The sequence below is a fragment of the Ptychodera flava genome, chromosome 11 (assembly GCF_041260155.1).
Source record: "Ptychodera flava strain L36383 chromosome 11, AS_Pfla_20210202, whole genome shotgun sequence".
Taxonomy (NCBI): Eukaryota; Metazoa; Hemichordata; class Enteropneusta; family Ptychoderidae; genus Ptychodera; species Ptychodera flava.
This window is the reverse complement of record NC_091938.1, coordinates 1926910-1946848: the sequence shown is the minus strand read 5'-3', so window position 1 is coordinate 1946848 and position 19939 is coordinate 1926910. Positions and strand designations below refer to the sequence as shown.

At 37.7% G+C, this 19939-nt stretch overlaps 1 protein-coding gene across 9 annotated transcripts in view; it reads left to right on the top strand.

The window, feature by feature from the left end:
• LOC139143243 (epidermal growth factor receptor-like) overlaps positions 1 to 19939 on the top strand; it is a 108164-nt gene that overhangs the window by 8239 nt on the left and 79986 nt on the right. For 2 of the 9 annotated variants that reach the window (XM_070713388.1, XM_070713395.1), the window contains exon 1: positions 7798 to 8811. The exons of 4 other annotated variants lie outside the window; for them this stretch is intronic. In XM_070713388.1, coding sequence (XP_070569489.1) covers positions 8697 to 8811 — 115 coding nt within the window. In that variant the 5' untranslated portion in view covers positions 7798 to 8696. Of the gene's footprint in view, positions 1 to 5804; positions 5839 to 7763; positions 8812 to 19939 lie in introns of those variants that run through there. 3 more of the 9 variants (XM_070713393.1, XM_070713387.1, XM_070713397.1) reach the window with 3 other exon arrangements.

Genomic DNA, 19939 nt, shown 5'->3' with positions numbered 1-19939 from the left:
AAGTAGACAACCCATGTTCCACTTAGACCAAAACTGCTGAATTTTCCGTTGCTGTGTCATTTTTCACAACTCTTCAAAGTTATCACGTCTTTCTTTGGTTGTGAGTCAATCAGAACAAAAAGAAGGTGAAGACAGGATGTGCATTCAGCAGAGGGAGCCAGTCACAATTTGGAAATTAAATGCCAGTTGGTGGGCTTCATAACCTTTGACCCTTGTGTCTATAAAGGTCATGTTAAGGACCGATGCATTTCCTGAGTAGCCCTTTCCAATGACTGTGAATAACTTCCTTCCCCAGAGGCTGATGCCCCTCCCCTTGTGTCATAGACCCCCTCCATTCATGTCATTGGCATCGCTTAGCAAGCTTTCGAACTGTCTTTCTGCTAAATACTGATATTTGCATGCCTCTCAGACATGACTATTTCTTGAACTCTTTGGTGATCATAGTCATGCCCTGACTGACTGTGTATGGTACTTTTGTTACAAGTTTCGAAACATAATTGTGACAAAGTTTCTGTTTCATTGAATTGTTTGTGATAAGATTAGGTCTCTTTTGTTCGAAATATCTAAAGTCCACAATTGTTGTGAAAGCATTATGTTTTGTTGATATGTATTTGACCCAACAAATCTGTAATATTAAAAACTTCACACCCATCTGACCGTTATTTACAGGCAAACTAATTAAGCATTAAACAAACCCCAGACATGATAGTCATCCAATATAGCATACTTTATTGATAGGACTTCATATTTCATAGTGGATATCATTTGTGTAACTGCATATGTGAGGTTTTCTGGCCAATTTAGGAGGTGCTGTCGCCCCTGCTGGGATCATTGACAGTGTTTAATGTATACAATCTGTGCTATGTCCATACTTCAAACTCGTGGCTTACAGTGTTTTCACATATGACTTACCGTTTAACAGTTGAATATCCGGAAAAACCCATACAGCCAGAAACTTGTGCTTTCTCTTTGAATTTCTGTTACACCTAATCTCAGTAAACATGAACAAACAAAAAACTCTGAACTGTAACAAGAAGAACCCCGGTAGTAATAAGCATATGTAAAGACGTGCTTGCCTTGTCATTTCTGCCGGCATCTCCCTATGTACAGTGCTCATGCTGAACAAAGCAAGGATTTTCATTTAAGAGGAGGTTTTAAAGTGAGTCCCTTTGTTGTGAGGTTACACCAATTTATTTACAATATCCCAATTGATAATTATTCATAAACGGAAATTTTAACAAGATCAGGTTGGGATTAAACTATTGAATCAATTTTATGAACGGTTGATAAAACTTCACAAGAGATAAGAGAAATTGTGTTCTGGTATGTTGAGAACAGATTAGTGATGCTCAACAGAGAATGATTGTTTTTCCAAAGGGACAACAATGCCCAGTAACTGGATGCCTTGGAGGAAGGTTTTGCAAATTTCGTTATCAGCTCGATGTAAGAAACCATCCATAAAGAGGGCATTGAAAGAATAGCCTTCGTATGTGCATCTACATCTTTTAGCAGCTTTTCTGCCCCAATGAACAATCTTTTGAAAAGCCTGATGTTATTATCGTTGTTTGAACAGCATCAAGATGTTTTGACTGAGCTCTGCAGCAGTGGTGTATGTTTACGTGTTTGTGTATCATTTTACTCAAGTTCTAGGCTTTTGATAAGGTTGACTTATTTTTCAAAAATACACAATATGCAATTATCAGCATTATAAAATTCCATTTATCCAGAACAGTGATTGATTGTTACTGTGTTAGTGTAATATGTGGAAAATCGTATTTTGAAGTGAGACATTACTATACTCTCCCCAAGTAAATTTCAGCAACTGTGAATCACTATTGTCAAACAGTCATATAGTACTTTTAGCTCAAGAGAGAAAACAGTGTGCTCAAACATTGTCATAAACTACAGGCCTGTGTACGGGAACAACTACACTCATTGCTGTACTGAGTTCTTGCGTAGGTTTGTGGAGTGGTTAGAAAGCGTCTTGTGAGAATAGAGCTCCTAGGAATGTCCACTCTTACTCTGCACAAGTTTGAGACAGACCTCCTGATATACTATTGAAAACAGGAACACAGTAAACCAGATTATGGAAAGGACCAGATGAAAACCCAATCGTTTATGCAGTTATAAAACCTTCGAAAACTCATGTGTACATTATATTTTTGCTGAAAGGAACTTTTAAAATTCCTTATGAAAATCCAGAGTAGACACATGTCCTTGGAGTAAACGTTGATACCTACATTGATGTTACGTATACACCTTTCAGTGTAGTGGTTGGGTAGTTGTAATCCTATTGCCAGTGATGAGCTGATTGAATGAATTTCTGGTCCTGGACTTTCTCCACACAGCTGTCTGTCCAGTGTCCTGGCCTAAACAATGGACCAAATTTCCCAAGCTATCCTAGTTTAGTGTTACCTCATTGACTCTGCATCATGTGAATGTATACAAATTCGTTTTCCATTTGATAGGATCTCTATGCATCATTTTCACATGTTTTTTTTGAGGAAACAGTATTAACTGTTCTGAGCTCTCTTCACTATGGGCAAAAAGAGCCCTAAATTGTTCAGTACAGCGGGGTACAGCGCCCCCGCCGGACAACGCTTTGGGCTGGTTGCTAGTGACGACAGCAAACATTGTATCAATTTCATTTCAATAAAATATCGATCGAAATCTGCTCGCCTGTCACTCGTATTTTCAGGTTACGCCATGAATTTTTCCATGACAGCCCGTATATATTGACTTATGTACCATAAAATCAACGTATCGGTTGTTTTCTTCCACTCAAATTGAATCGAAGACAATTTGTTTAGTTTTTGTGATACTTTTATGTCTCAGCATATTTTGGCGCTCTTTGGACAAGTTTGGCGCCATGCGATCCGCGGGTATGCAACACAACATTGTATCAATTCGCAACAAAAGAATATCGATCGATAACGTTCACTACACGTTCACAGTGGAGACTCTACACCAGTTCGCTTCCGTTTCGTGTTATTTTTACCAATTTACTGCAATATTCATGGTTCATATTCACCCAAATTTTGTATAAAAGACAACAACCTGACAGCTATTTGATCTGTACAATTTAGGAGACACTTGCTGATTATTTTGCGTCAATTTCAGACCCTTGTTCTGCACATGTAAACGCCGTCAGATCGCCATATTGTTGACAGCAACAGTATATTTCAGTGATCAGAATAAATAGAATGGCAATAAAAAAAATTTAACGAAGAAATTCAAAAATCTAAAACGATACGATTTTTGCTTATTAGTCAAAGGATTATTGTACCAATTTTCATTATCATTGGTTAAGAATTAAAAATTTGAACCGGCGAGAAGTTCGCAATGTGTTCGGTCGATCGGACGCACATAAACGCCATTGTTTTCTATGGGAATCGAGATTATTCGGCACATCGTAAAATGAAAAATACATCTAAAAAAACCCGCCGGACCAACTTTTTCATTTCGCTGTTATTTCTTACAATATTTGAGATTAAGCATCTCATGAAGGTTCACTAAAACTCTATGGTTTTAGATTTTTGAATTTCCCTCTTATTTTTCTGAAATGACGAGTTTACGATCGTTTGTGCTGTTGGCCGTGTTTTGGCCTATTTTTACATAGAGTATTTTCGCTTCGGTATTTTAAGAATTCCTTCATGAAATTATTGCCGAAATATCATAATGGACAGAGGAACATATGAGGAAATGGAATCTGCATCTCTTTCCTGAATATTTAGCTGTGCGGCTAGGAAATTCGGCGAAGTTTTCAACATTACGCGGAAGCTTGATTTGGCTCTCTTTACGCTCATTCAGCGTATGTGCGGCAAAAAATTGTCACACTTTGAGTGAACAATATAGAGGCCATTTTGCCCACAGTGCTTAGTCTGACAGATTCAGTGTTGTATGGGTCTTTGCAACTCCAACCCAAACAACGACTGAAGACACAGCATTGCTGTAAACTGACGGACTGAGTTGTGTATGGGTCTTTGCAACTCCAACCCAAACAACAACTAAAGGCACAGCATTGCTGTAAACTGACAGATTCATCGGTGTATGGGTCTTTGCAACTCAAACCCAAACAACAACTGAAGGCACAGCATTAAATATCACGTTCTTCAACAGAATCTCGTTGGAACCAATCATATTGTACGTTTGTTTAGGTTTGAGTTGGCAGAGACCCATACACGACTCAGTCCTTCAGTTTTACAGCTCTCTCTGCGGCATTTACGGAAATGTCAATACTACTGTCAATCATGCAGCACGGTACTCTCTCCACATGATCATCAACCCTAAACCAGCATGTATAAGTAAAATAAGTTCATCACCCAAAAGCTCAACAAACAAGATCTACCTATTACTACTTTAACTAGTACTACATAACTACTACCACTTAACTATTGCAACTGAACTAGTTTACTATGATCATGTCAGTCTGATCAAACCCACCCACCTCTTCCTTTCTTGTGAGTCATTTTATCCTTGCAAGAGAACATGGACCCAAAAAATGACAGAAAAGTTCATCATTTCTTAACATTTGATCTTAGTTTGCATCATAGTCAATTAAATATTGTACATTCATAAATATGTAATGACATGTACAGCATATTGTGAGGACCAAGATTCGTCAAGAATGATACTACGGGTTGTAATTTTTGTGAACGCAGTGCTAGTGATTGCCTTGGGACTGCACACTGACAGGTGTAATAACCCTAGCGTTGCTGAGAGCAGTGCATGATGGGAAGTCAAATATAATGGCATCTTTATGAGGCTGCATCCTGCTGGTTTTTGAAGAACTTGTACAATGGATGGCCTTCTTTGGATTCGGTAATCTCATTATTTTCTTAACGTCTCAACGTTTTTGTGGTGTGCTCTCAGAGAAGGCGATCTGGCTTTCACAAAATTATGATATATTTAGCGCCATCAGGTTTCAGAATTTTTCATTGCAGCTATCATATTTTCATGGTAATTAAAGTAATAATTCAATTAATAAATGAATAATTCAATGTACATAACAACGACATCATTTAGTCAAAAATATATCAATGTTTGATTGGTAATTTCATATAAAGACCAAGTGGGTATTTTTATGTGCAATGTGTAAGACTGTTTGTTGTATTTTAAGTGCTGCCTGATATTTCCGCAGAGAGACGCATGCTCTTATGGCCTTGTGTAAATTAGTGGTCTAATGAGTGACTCATTAAAAGCCGTTAGGACACTAGCTGTAGGAAATTTACAGACTGTCTATATGCAAAGAGGGGTGGTAGCTCTGGCTTTTATCTGAATGTGTCAACTATTTTGTAACATTGAACAAGTATGTGCATTTTGTTTTCTGGCTATGTCATTTACAACACTTAAGTAAGACAAATAAAAAGAATATGAAAAAATTAAAATTTTCATTGAAGAAAAGAAAATATTGTTACATGGTGCTGGTTAAAATGTTTGATCAGATCAGTGGGAGGGGCCTGCAAGAGGATTGTTAAAAGAAGGATAAGTGATTAATCGATGACAGATTGACAAGCATCAATGTCAATTACCTTGGAAAAAGGTTTTTGCTGACACGCAGACCCCCCTACTACCCCCATACTGAAGAATGCACTGCTTTCCATTACTGAGTCTGCGTGAAATTGATTGAACTGGTAATTGGTGCACAAGAGTTCGTCAAATATTGCATATTTTTATAAAATTTGCATTGGCTGCATCAGCAGACCGGTGAGGTTAAGTTTACGTTTTGGGAGAGATTGAGTTTTGCTGGCTGGAAAAACGTTACCAGATGCAGGGAAATTTGATATTGACAGCTTGAAGATACCCACTGCAGAAGAAGAATGCCTCCGCTAACTTTAAGTGAGTATTTCTAGATTCAGACGCTCTCTTCCATTTAATCTTTCATGCATTTAGGAGAAAAAAATCAAAGAAGTTTTCCTGAGATGCGAGAACGATAAAATGCACAGTGCTTATCAAAATATTATTTTATGTACCCGGGTGTTCCATAATATAGTCATGAAAAAACCCGCTACAGTTCTTTAGTCCAGCAATGTTAGTATTCTGCCAAAAGTTTGTGCATGATGTGCCGGATTTTATTGGATTTTATTTTGGTTTTTATAAGCGTTGCCACAGCTTTGGAAGTTCAACGCAAGAAATTCTCCCTAAATTTGATGTGTGTTGATGTAACAGTTTGTTTTGGTAGCCTGTGAACAAACCGGGGAATGTTTGAATTCGAGATCTGGAAATTTGCGTTTCCGTAGATTGAAACTTAAATGCCAAACTGTGAAAAATCAAATAGGTTTTTCACGTCATGGTAAATTCCAGGCTTTCAAGGTAAGTAGCAGCAATTCGAACCATATGGAAAATTTTCAAGTGCTATTTTAGGGCAATTTCATGTTGAATTAATCGACGTTCAGAAATGGAATGATCAGCTACACATGTTTATATGGTTAAATGGAGTCTTGAATTGGATATGATAATTGTGTTAATACAGGCCATGTTAAATTTTTATTTTTTTATATTTGACATTAATATTAAAACAGCATATATCAAGTACAAATCTGAATCCTTTCAGTAATGTTTCAAGAATAGTTAAAATTGTGTAATTTTTCAATCTATGAATTGTGTTCAAATATTGGTCATAAATTTATAATGATATGGTACACTTTGGCTCTGAAATAATGTTTGAAAATATAAATGAAACAAGACAGACCTGTATTAATCGATGACTTTTGATCCAATTTATTTATATGTCTTCAACCATTCTCTGTAGCAGTATGTCATTGATCGTAGACGCCCTCAAATTTGATTGATATTCATTAAATCAAGCAGATTATTGTGCAGAAATCAAAGAATGGCTGTTCAAGCAATGTATATCTGTGTTCCATATTAGTAATTGTATTTGAGGGAAATTACAGAAATTTTAGAACATGTCACATTTGACGAATTGCTCAATTTAACCCGACTTTTATATTATCCAATAAAATGTAAATAAAAGGAGTGCAATTCATAAATTTTCCATATGTTATCCTCAACTCATGAAAATACTGCAGTCAAGTTACATCAAAGAATTTCTTAATTGTAGTTTGTGAGAAATTGGTGAATACTGCATATTTTAGGTTTTTTTAGCAAATTTGTGTAAATATTGGGACTCTGTGGCTTGCACTGGGTCTAGCATGGAATCCTGGGAAAAATAGCTCAATAACTTCTCTTTAAAGTGAAGTAGATTTGACTATTTACCCTGGACAACAATGCGTCCCTTCATAGCTTAGATTTTACAATCTCTTGCCTGGATTCTTATCTGTGCGACATGCCGTGCACCAAGGATTATAAACCAGTCAGCTTTGCCAAACAAATGCCGCCTATGGCTTTCTTTGTAAAGTGCCTTGCACATCCTCCAGTTTTGCAAGACTTTCATGTTCAGCTTTTCAAATAAGTTTTGCTGTCTTTTAATCATCTTAGAAAGGTAGACCATGGATGTCCATGGTTTTACTGACTAAGAGAAGGCAAAAAAATTTTGAATGATCATTTTCAGGTTTGTTCTGTATTGTGAGGGATTATTGTTTGTTGACTATACAGGTAGAGTTGGCCAGGTAGGCAAATAAAGGTTGCATCTTACATACTTACTGTTCTGAGTGGATGGGTTACCTTTGTTTATGGCACCAGGTTCTACTATAGACTCTGATCGTTGAAATCACGGTGTATTGTCAGAGAACACTGGCCCAGGTAATCACTATTGTTTGTCACCCTGTAGTTTGGGGTCCTGGCAGTGTGCCAGGGGTTTAGTGTGTTTATCACTGTGCCCCAACAACACTCGGAATCAGTCCTCGGGGAACCAGCCTGTTGTTGTGTGCAAGAATTTGGAAGATCAGCCTTGGCATGAAGTTCAATGTTGTTGAAATGCTATTTTCTTGAGTTATCTCGGCAATCTGGTGACCGTCAAGTGTACTTGCTGGTAAAGTAAATTTACCCTAAATCTTTCCTTGGAATTTGAATAACAGCAACTTTTAGGTTATTGGTGTGTTGTCAGTAGCCACAGGCTGTTAGACGGGGTTGCTTCATGTGATTGCCGATAATCAATGTGCATCTGATAAGGTCTTCAACTGACGTCACCACACTATTGGTAATTCCTTGACGCCACAGTGTCAGCGGCTACACTATCTCGTCATCCGGTGAATCTTTCACATCATTGTACCAATCACAGAATCGAGTCTGTCTTCCTGTTTTGTTGAAGTCTCTGCTGACAGATGAGGACCCCGCATTAAGCAGCTTTTACAACCAAGTCAGGTGTATGTTCAAGGTAACCCCTGACCCTGACCCGATCACCCTTGCCCAGGGGACCCGTGGGGCAACAGCTGCGGAAAGCAGACTAATTATCAAATTAAAGACCGCTCTATCGGCGTGGCGACCATCAGGGCACAAATCAAAAAACAAACAGAAGGAAACTTGAGGATTGGGCAGAGATAGCTGAAAGGTAGTAGTGGTAGCATCTGTGTGTCTGTTAGTTACTTGGAGACTTGTTGTTAGCATGCCAAGGATAAAGCCTGCCAGTGCCTGATTATTATTCATGACACAGCGCCAGGACCATTATCAGCCCATCTGAGAAGTGTTCCTCTTAGACTTTGGTTTCTGTTGCGATAGCGCTCAGAGGCGGATAAAAAAGGACAAGCTTTTCGCGTTTTATGACAGTTGTGTCTGTGGACTAACCCTGCGATGGCATGGCATCTCCAGCCTGGATACGAAGGATTTACCAGACTTGTCTGTTTTTCGTGATTCTGTGTAACTTGTCAGTGGAATGCATACTCTCACATGACTATTCATCTGCTATGAAAGGTACGTCCATATTCTTTCTTTGCAGGAAGTTTACCTGTACCACTCATAAAGAGCCATTTGCATACCTTTATGTCGTTCTTAGACTTTGACCAACTGACGCCTGTTTTTTGCGTGGACGCTGCAAGATTGTTTTTGGTTGAGTTTTCAGTTACCCCTTTGAATGGATTGACTTCTTTTCAGTGCCTAACTTGTTCTTCTAGATTGGAAGTCACAAAACCTTGCAATTCAAACAACATTTGCACATACCCCAAGGCTATTTTTCACTCATGATAAGTGGGGAATGGAACTCTGCTATGGAGTACCAGCCTGGTAATGACTCCGAGTTCCAATGCCCATTTTGTCTTTGGTATCAAAGAGAAGGAAAGCTCAGATTTTAGTGAAATCATTCTTCTAGTATCTATAAGGGTCTTCATGACCCAGCTACAAATAAAGTAAACATTAAAAAAGCAACTGAAGTTCCTGTAATCTGCAATTACCTCATAACAATTTTGACTGGTGTAAATTTTCCCTGCAAAGTGCATTTTATGTGGAAAGGTGATTCATATTGTTCAACATCAAGCTTTTCATGTTTGTTGTCCGTGACGTAAAGGAATGTCAAAAACAGCGTATCTGAATTTTTAGGTGAGTTACCGACCCAGAGTCATAAAATATCCTGATTGTGGCAATGAAGTGATACCCTTAATTGACAGCACAAAATGCCTGCGCTAAAGGATTGGGTTTCATGAGGTGTCAAACAAACTTCAAAGACAGACTCTCCAACGATAGATTCTGACATGTGACAAAATCTTGAGGATAATCTCTTCCACTACAAATATGAAGTCATAAATTAGGCCCATGGAGTAGACACGCTTATTGGGCTGGTTCATTACCGCGGATTGCTAGCTCCTGCAGCATTTGGTATGTATAGTCTGGTACCAATCTCCTCCGCAATTTGCAACTGGGACCCCTTGCTGTGTACCGACGGAAGAGCCATCAAAACAGTATCAGAACTGTCGTGAAATTATTCCTTCAAAAGTGGATCTACTTCATTGATGGATCATTAAACTTCTGTGTCACAAGGCTAACAATTAGCTCAGTGTTTTAATTGTTTGTGTTCTTAATGTAAAAATTTCAAAACCTTATCAACAGATATAGACCGTGTCACCCCAAAATTAGTTTCCATGGCATATTATCTGATCTGTGTGTAGGTTCCGGAGTCGAACTGAAAAACAAACACTTCAGAACAAAGCTGCTGCCACTTTGCAGGAGACGTGATTGGTGAAATAGCGTTACCTCCGTTGTAAATAACGCAGCCTATTTTGAGGTGAATTCTTCCAGTTTAAAGTAGAACTTGAAGATTGCTCATGTCTCCTTTGGCTGAACAATACCACTGAGTTTGATATAGCTTGGGATATGTACATTTCCTAACAAAAAATTATTGATTCATATCAGCACAGAAATCAATACACGAGAGGGTATTAAAATGGGTGTTACATTGTACTTTATACACTGTGTTACTGATTTCAAATGTACTTGTACACTGTGTTTTCATAAGCCCAGGGTTGCTTCTCATTAATTGATCATAGACAGTTATCACCATCTAGGGTCTGATCCAATAACCAAACGAAAATTCACTTTGTTCATTGCTTGCTTTTCATGCAAATGTGTTGACAATGAGGAGCTGATAATCTGCAGAATAACCAATTTCCTGTTCTGTCCTCCATCTTGACCATTCATGGTAATAGAGAAGTTGAGGATGGGCAACACTTTTGAAATGGATATTCCAAGTCCCTGGGAAAAAAATTATAAAGCATTCCTGACGGAGACCATGGACAGAATCAAAACATACCTGTCATATAGGGTGGTTGTTGTTGCATTAATAAGTTTGATTGGCCTGTTGATGAAAACTAGCACTATCAGTATCACTCCAGTTAAAGGGAGATCTTTCTAGTTGTGAGTTGACTGGCTGAGAGCCAAAACATCTTTTGCAGCTTAGATTACCATTGCGCATCTGAGTTGTCAAAGTTTTGGCGGCAAAGTCTGCAAGTGATTCAGCTTATTTTTTTCAGATCAGGCAAATCTGTTATGCACTAGAAAATGTCAAGTGAACTGTATAATGGAAGTTGTGAGTTCAAAATTCATACACTGATCATCGTTAAAACAGCAGAAACAAGCAATTTGTCCATGTTGCATTTGTGTGTTGACTTGACCAGCAAACTGTCTTAGGCATGGGCCTATGTTTGGGTGTGTAAAATTGGGTTGCAGAAATGGTTTAGCTTGTTTGCTTGGATAAATCAGGCAAGACATGGCAGAAGGACACAAAACCTTATTGTATTAGTCATAGCTCATGTTAGATTGCTCTGTTCTTGTGTACATCTTTTTCTGTGGCTTTGATTGTGCTTCACGCCTTGTTTATCAAGTATGCAGTACAGCCTTAGTCCGACTGTGAGAGTCTCAAGGCTGAAAGAAAGAAAACGCTAAGTTCCTTTTGTGAAGTTTCCTATACAGGTGACAAAGTGTCTCTCCTAAGAAGGATGCAAGCATTGTTGAGCACCAAATCCATACATTAGCATACTAGGAGAAGTCCGTCCACGACATGTTTACGGTGTGACTGTGCTTTGCAGACCTTTGATGGAGAGGTCAGTCTTGCATGCCGCGTCAGCCTTCCCGCTGAAATATTTGTGGTGGTGTCAAATGTCCAGACCCAGTCACTACTACTGAAATCAAGAGTAGTGTGTGTACTAGTAGTGTCAGGACGCGTGTTGGACGAAAACTCAATGAACGTCATGTGTGTTTTTGTGTGTGTGCCAAGTCTGTGTCTATGCATTTGTATTTGCGTCATTGCAGATGAAATGCTACTGTAACCTTTGATTGTAATGGAAGGTTTGTTAGCAGGTTTGGAAGCATATCAGAAAAGAAGCGAGGAAATCATTTTTTCCTAGTCTCTTTGAACATGGTACCCCAGGACTAGGGAGTTAATTTGTTTGGTTTTCTTGTGTGAATACTTGACTTATACTGGACCAGCGGTTGTAGAATTGTGCATTTTTCAAAAGGATTTCTCATAAGATGCAGGTGATGTAGTGTTTTCTACATCTTGGAGTATGTGATGATGTGATCAAATGTCCCAGTGTACCACTCTGATTTCACTGATGCACATCTTAAAACAGAAAATATCCTCAACTGTAGAAAATTAACATGATGTTGTTGCAGTACTATGAAAAGGAAAGACCCATGTTGAATGACTTTAATGGCCCAGGTCATAGGTCAACTTTATGGTCGTAGTCATGAAACTCTTGAAGTGTGTCAGACTGTTTTTTAGGTTCATTGAAGCAACATTTCTTTCCTCTTTTTTGGCAGGGGTTCTTTTGTGTCAGTTTGTTAGGAATGTGGATGCATTCAGATTTATTTCTTGAACTTTGGCTTTCAGGAACAGGGCGAAATCTGTCTGTGGCCGAAATCTGTGTTTCCCATCAACCTCTCCTCGGTTGTTACAATCTGACGAAGTCTGTCTGATCAACATTAGTGAGATGAATGGTTAAAAATTGGTGAATAAAAACTTGTGTGGAATTGAAAAAATGAAAAAACCAGGCGATATCTTGCCCTGACAAATTGCAAAATGTTTCATCTCATCTACATAACTCGACACTGACACTATAGAGACACAGTGTTCATATGTTCATGGTCATGTAGGTCACTGAAAATATTGACGATGAAGTCTTGTCATTTTGCACCAGAGACTTATCTCCAGAAAGGGAATCCAAAAATCTTTCAATGATTTCCTGACATATTTCACGCCACTCTGAATCACCTTTGGTGTTTTGAAACCCCCTCCCCCTCCATAATCAAATGATCTACACTTGTTCTGAATCAAGTTCCTTTTAGGGATGTAGTGATGTTTATGTATACTTATTCAAGTGAAGCCCAGGGAACATGAAACTAGGAGACTCTGTCCCAAACTGACCCATCGTGAGGGAAAGAGACAGCTGTCTTATGACCTGTGTGTAATCTGAGTTGTGAATGGGACTGTCCCGAGTGAGTGAGCTCTGAAAAATAATTTCAGAGCAGTAATGGTGGTAACTTCTAGCAGCTGGGGACCCTGGACTGACATTGTGAATCTGTGTACGACGTCTTTGGGTTTGCACCAAATGGTGAAAGACTGCGACAGATGTAAGACTGTTGACACAGTGATGTGTTGATTTTTTACATGGAACTTGAATCAGTGACTGCTTCAGACATTGTTGGTATGACAATTCTAACCTCATAGCCATTTCAGAATGTGTGTATGGTTTCATTCACTGGTAGTATTTGTAGAGTATCAGTGATGCATCTTGTGGTGTGTATGTGTTAGAGTTTTATTGCACTACAAATAAACCATTCCTTCACTGCAAATATTGACGCACAGATATCATTACTTTTCCCCACCCCAATATACTTGTTCCTATGACAACCGATGACGTGGTTATAGATTTGCATATTTAAATGATAAATACTATCCACAAAAGCTTAAACTGCCATATGTATTTTGCTATGAAATATACTAGTATTTTACAATAATGCATTCTCTGGACATGGTAGTCAAACACATCATCGTTTATTTCCTGTTTTTCTTCTGAAGTATCAGTGCCTTTGCATTGACAGTTTCTCAGCCGCTGTCACCGTCAGTAAAATACTGAACAAATCAATTCCTATTGCATAACTTTTGAGTTTTGAAAGTTGTAGGAGTAAGTAGGTAGTATTGATTCGGCATAATTGCCTTAATGCAGTGTTTGTCCAGATATGCAAGGTTGGAGAGAGTCTCTTTATGTCAGATATAGATTTTTACAGTTGCAATCCGGCAAGCTTACTCATGTAGTGCTGTTCTCTTGACAAGGTATCTATGAATGAAGTCAGCCAAGCAGAGCAAGAAGGCTTAGATAACCATTGATAGGCCAAGCAGGGAGGGAGTGGTCCTGTAAAGACGGATTACATTAATTGCTCAATGCAGCCATGTAGAGATTTTACTTTTCTGCGTTCTTTATCCCAGAATTCCTCAGTGCATTTAAATTCCACATCAAGGACATATAAGGCTAACTGTAAGCCAGGAAAGGGATTGCCCAGACATCCCAACAGCCACTCCATATCATCTTAACTGTTGATGATTGCGATCAGTTTCCCATCCAGGACAGAGGAAATGGAGTTACCAGCCATCCTTGATTTGCAACCACAGCTCACAGCATTGATAACAGTTTTTCATGCTGATTAAAAAAAATGAAAGATAGCGAGTCCATTCTTGTGTTCTCCAAGTGCTACATTTTTGAAGTGAACAAAATATTGATTGGTTCTTTGATTTGTTACATGTATAAATTCATTCACTGGTTGGTTCATCTATATGTTTGCCCTCCATCTGGTTTTCTTCGTTATTTTGTTAATCTGCCGTTGGAGACCCTGACTCATGCAACTCTGAAATACCTTTTCCATACCATGGTATATTCCTTTAAGGTTCCAGAAATCCAAGACCTTAGACTGGATTTGTTTGTTTTATTTAGTCTGCCGTACTGTTTATATTGGCTTTGAAAACCCTTAAGAGAAGTGAGATGCAGGTCTGTACCTCTGATGATCCTTTGCTTTGCCAGTCTGTGCTTTCATTCACAAACATGCAAATTGTCGAAGTTCTGTAACCTCTATAATGGTGTGCCAGATCCGTTTCAGCAGTTTTGGCTACGATGCTGTTCGCTGATCAACATACCAGACCACTCGTCGTATTTTTTACATCATTACAGCTTCACCAATGATGGTGAGATATTTAATATGATGTCTGTCATAGATGAAACACGTACCCGTCATGCCTGAATACTGAACCTTTGTTCCAACTGATCTCAAATCGTAATTTCTTAGAATATTTTTTGTGTTGTGGAAGAAGAACAACTTGATCTGATTTGCACAACTTGATGAGAGTCTATTCTTGTAAATATGAGTACTATCTAAACTTTAATCGTACCACCGGGGTACGATCACATTTATAGACGACAATGATAAGGATGTTGATAAAAATATCCATTTACCAAGAATGATTCATAAATTTATACCATAGCATGTTAATAGTAATGCATAATGTTGCTATCTGGAGGATATAGTCAATAAATATGTCATATTTGTCCCAGTTATACAATGGAGTGTTCCTTGGAAAATACAAAGTTCAAATAATATTTAAATTCTAGTAACTTTATAAGTTTCTGATAAAAAATTTAGATGTTAGCCATATGGTCATTTTGATCATCCTACAACCTTTTTGAGGGTTGGTTGATTTTTTCTGGAATTCTGATTTAGGTTATGGACGGCATAGATTTACTCCAGCTGTAAATAAAAATAAAATGCGGAAGAGTATTTCTTTATTTACAGCAGCAAAAAATTTAATAAACCATTTTAACTGTTTGCCAGAGTAATTAAAATCCCAATTCAAGTAAAGTAGGCGGTATCTATAAAGTACACTGCTGACTCAGGTATGACAATTACTTTCATTCAAAGGTTGATGTACTTACAGATTACCAGCAGAACTTATCGATATCTGACGGGACTCCAGCACTGCATGGCATTCATTAGGAAAATGTACAAATTCTGACACACTAGTTGACACAACCCTTGACAATTTGACATTCATAGATGCACCATCAGCTGCTATAGCACTCTGATTTTCTTAGCATCCTAAATAATTTTATGCTTAAAATAGCTTGTCAAATCTATTAGTGCTTTTACCCCTGGGCAACGATAAGTCAATCTGGAAATTGTAATGAAAAGATTACGGCCTTGACAAGAAAATTTGCCGAAGTTAAATCCCATCAAATTACACTTTCTTTCACGGGAGAAAATAAGCTTAAAACATGTTGCCATGACAGAAAAACATTTTTCTAAAATGGCAAGACCTTTGATCTACAGAACACATTTTAAATTCAATCAAGAGCTCAATTTGTCAGTTGTAATTTCATTGTTGGAAAAATTTTACTCATATATATTTTGATTGTATTCCATTTAGCCTCCTCAGGTGGTCTTTTCAGTTGCTTTAGAAAATTTGACCAATATTTATGTTAGCTACTCTACCTTCTGTATGTAAAAAGGATTCAATATTTTACAATCATGATGGGATTTATAGCTTCATGTGATTGCTTGCAGTGACACTTTTTCAACGTCAGCTGAAAAGAGCGAGTTGTTTCAACTCAAATAGCAAATCTAATGTGATTCCCACCCAAAAAATCAGGTGCCTTGTTTTGACCTACAGTCATTTGAATTGAATCCAAAAGTGATGTTGTGTAAGAAAGTGAATTGATGAATAAAATCTTGAAAAAATTCATTCGTATTGACCTTTGATTTCTACCGTGTATTTCATTTCTTATGTTATTGTAGATCTGTTGTCAAGCTTTATTTTCACAGAACAAGCAATGCCGTAGTTAAGATCTGTCCCTACCTTTTATCCTATATTTTATGTGTACAACCAAGCATCTGCTTTGTTTGAATGAATGTACAAAGACATGAGACTAAATCCCGTACATTATATCACATCCACACACATATACAAGGTGAAGCTGATTTTTAGGGGTCGAATATCCAGAGGTATCATTTGTGTAACACATCTATAAATGCATTACTCATTGAGTGGTTGATGATGGTAGACTAAATATGGCCTTTAATAGTTTCACTGCCAAAAAGCCAGGTTGAGCAAAGGAGATATGTGCTGTGCAGTGGAGGAAAGCTGCAAGCAGGCTTGTGCCAAGAAAAGTGAGAGATTGCCGAAGTATTAGCAATTTGAATATGTCCTGAATGTCTAACAGGTATAGGGCTTGGTAGGAATGTGACAGTAAGTCATTATCAAAGTTGACTGTATGTTAGACGTTAGGTGCTTTCCAGGAAATCCTTAGTGTTTTCATCATTTGATAATGTGTGTTTCTTCGCATAACATGCCGGATGTACACAAGGGAGAATGTGGAAAGTTTTTACATCACTTGGTTTCAAAATTTTTAAATCCAAATTTCCAATTTCATCCATGTGTCCATGTGATTTTTTCAGTTACCATGCATTCCAGCTTGTTCTGTTTATGTCTTCTAAGAGATTAAAATAACTTTCTAATTTCATCGGAATTTACCGGATTATACCCACAACAGGCAGAAAATTCATGTAACGTTCACTGAATAGAGCAATCACTGAATCAGGTTCTTTATTAGAAAAAGTGACGTACATGTCAATCTACTAGGAGACATCTTGATAAATCGAGGCATGCTCCTTGAACTTGTAGCGTGTAAGTCTCCAAGTAATCAGTTTTCAAACCAATTAAAAAAATCAATTAGGGTTGACCTTGATGAACTTGTCTATTACATCAGCAAGATTGATTTTGTCCCATAGATTTTGAATTGCATTTTAAGATGAAAAGTGCAATGCTCTAGGATAATCTCCTCTTTTTGTAGTTTATTTGTTGACATGCTCTGCATGCGTACCATGATGTCTGTGTGTTTGAACGTAATGAATCAACTCAGCATTGATATTGAATCTTTCTGTAATGCAAGTCAACAGGTTTAGAGATTTGATAGTATTTGTAAGTGGTTATGGAGTTTTGCCTTTCTTACAAACACAGAGATATTACAGGAAGCAATCTGTCTCTATTTTCAGCGTAATAATCACTCAGTTTCTATGAATTGATGTGGATCTAACACACCAGGAAAACATCACTGACAGTGTCTCCACCCTACGAATGTGTTTCTATGCAGGTTTTCCACAAGTATAGACAGTTTGTGTTGATCGTTCCTACAGTCACATATTCTGAAGTGGTTTAGCTTATCGCAGGAGTGTCTCAAAACGAAGGTACAAACTATAATAGCATTGAGTTGTAAGACAGACCAATAACATGTCAACACCATTACATCACTGGAAGTCACGGAGACTTGTGATGTCATAGTGTGTATGCATGCAAATCAAGGTGTTTGATTGTAACTGTTTACTGTGGCATTCCTTGCTGACATGGATCCATGTCAACAGAATTGGAGTTTGCTATTTGCTATCCACACTCTGTCATGCAGAAATGGTGTAATTTGAGTTACGTAAAGTCTTGTAGTGTTGGGTCAAGCAAGGAGAGACAGCAAGCTGCTCTAAAAGTCAAGGAAGCAAGGGATTTGACGTCAGTATTAGACAACCAGATGGTAGCAAGTTTTTTTAGACCTGACTTTTAAGTAACTCAGGAGATGAGAACTGTTATTACAAAAGTTTTTTCTTTGCAATTAGATGTTCTCCAATGTGTTTGCTTAAATTAACACGGCAATTGTGTATCCACTTAGTTTTGGTTAGTTCTCAATTAGACACACATCCCAGCATGCCGTTTCTTGGCTAACTGCCAAGGTTTAGTCATCAGAGATAAAGTCAAGTGTAATCACTTTGTAGCACAGCTATTAAGGTGATTGGGCCAAGTTTTTGAAACTTTGGAAATGCTACAATACTGGGTTACTTGCTCTGTGCCAAACATATTGAAACATGCAAATAGTCGTTGCCTATGATACAAGAATTGGAAAAGTTAATATGTCAAACAACAAAAATGATTACTGTAAAACACTGTGAATGTAAGCTGCTTGCTTTTTTTAGTGTTTTTTGATTTTCATTGCAATAAGCATGTTTTTAATTTTGCTAAAAACACATCCTATCAGCAGCCTCTTGAATTAGGGAATGGACAGGCTTAGCTATGTTTGTTTAAAAAAGGATGCCAGCTAAAAAGTCGTGTTTTACAGTATTTTATTCTCTGTCCAATTTTATTTTACCACCTCAAGACATTCACTTTCAGAATGTGATCTGTGTTGGGAAGAACTTCACGCATATGAAATTGTTCGGCATTGAAATGAAAGAATTTTTATCAGAATAAGGGTTTTATCAGAGTGTAATGATTGCAGTCTCAGGTGTGTGATAACATTCCATGGCAACACCCAGGTGAAATGATGAATGTTGTGTATACAGCTTGGTAGAAATGATGTTTTTCTTAATTTAGACATTTACTCTCCCCAATGTCACATTTCTAGTACCAATTTCATCCAATGGAAATGTAGGAATCTTGTATTTTTCACTGGATATTTGCGTCTTTTTTGCTTGTAAATTAATACGCATTTGCTTTTATAAAGAATGGATACAAAGCAGCTCAGAATGCATTTGAGAATGATGTACGCTTATTTATTTGACAGACATCCTGAATATACTTTGTTAAATTCAGGTTTGAAAAATCTGTCTTGGCTAAGCAGTCTATAAGATCATAGTTTTCAGCGTTGGTCACATTTTAACAAGAAGTACCATTCATGCAAAATTCACTGTCAAGTTTACTCTACTTCACAAGATTCAATATGCTGTTTAGAGCACTTTTTGATGACATGTCTTTCCCTGTTAGGTTGTGTTTTTCTTTCTAATAACATCAGTTCATGGAAACAAATGAACTCTTTATTAAAGTATAAATCATTTTCTATGCAATCAAAAAATGAATCACCTTTTATGTGTGTAGAGATAACATCACCATAGGGAAGTATGTACATAGTAACTGGATAATGTTCATGCATTGTTTTGGTCGATTAACCCAATTTGCATATACTTTGCTGTTTCTGTCAAGGCCAGTGTGGTAGCTAGAGGAGGACTTTAGTTTCCTATGAATCTTTCTGTAAAATCAAATAGAAAGGAAACTGTTGCCAGGAAACAGCGTTTTATTGTTTAATTTTTTTTGTCTCAGTTATTATCTACAACCATTATCTTCCAGATGCTTTCATTGTCCTGGATGTCTCCAGTCTTTAGGACCCCTGATAGTGGGTCTCATCTAAGGATCATGTAAACACTGACAGAAAACAAATACTTTGTACTGATTTAGTATTGAATCAAGCAGTTGGCTACTGCGTCACTGGCTACATACACACACATATTTATCAGTTCTGACAACATCACCAGAGCTGAGCAGTAGATGTGGTGTTGGAGATGCCAAACATGAACACCCGGCCAAGCAGGAGGCAGTTTGAAATTGATCGCGTTCGGAAGTGAGCAAGTTGGGCTGACACACGCCGGACTTGCCACTGCTAAGTGTCACCAATACTGAATTTCACTGGCACTGATGTGGCTTTCAGACATGCAATATATCAGGTTCATTAGACTCGTCTTACAACAAGTTTAC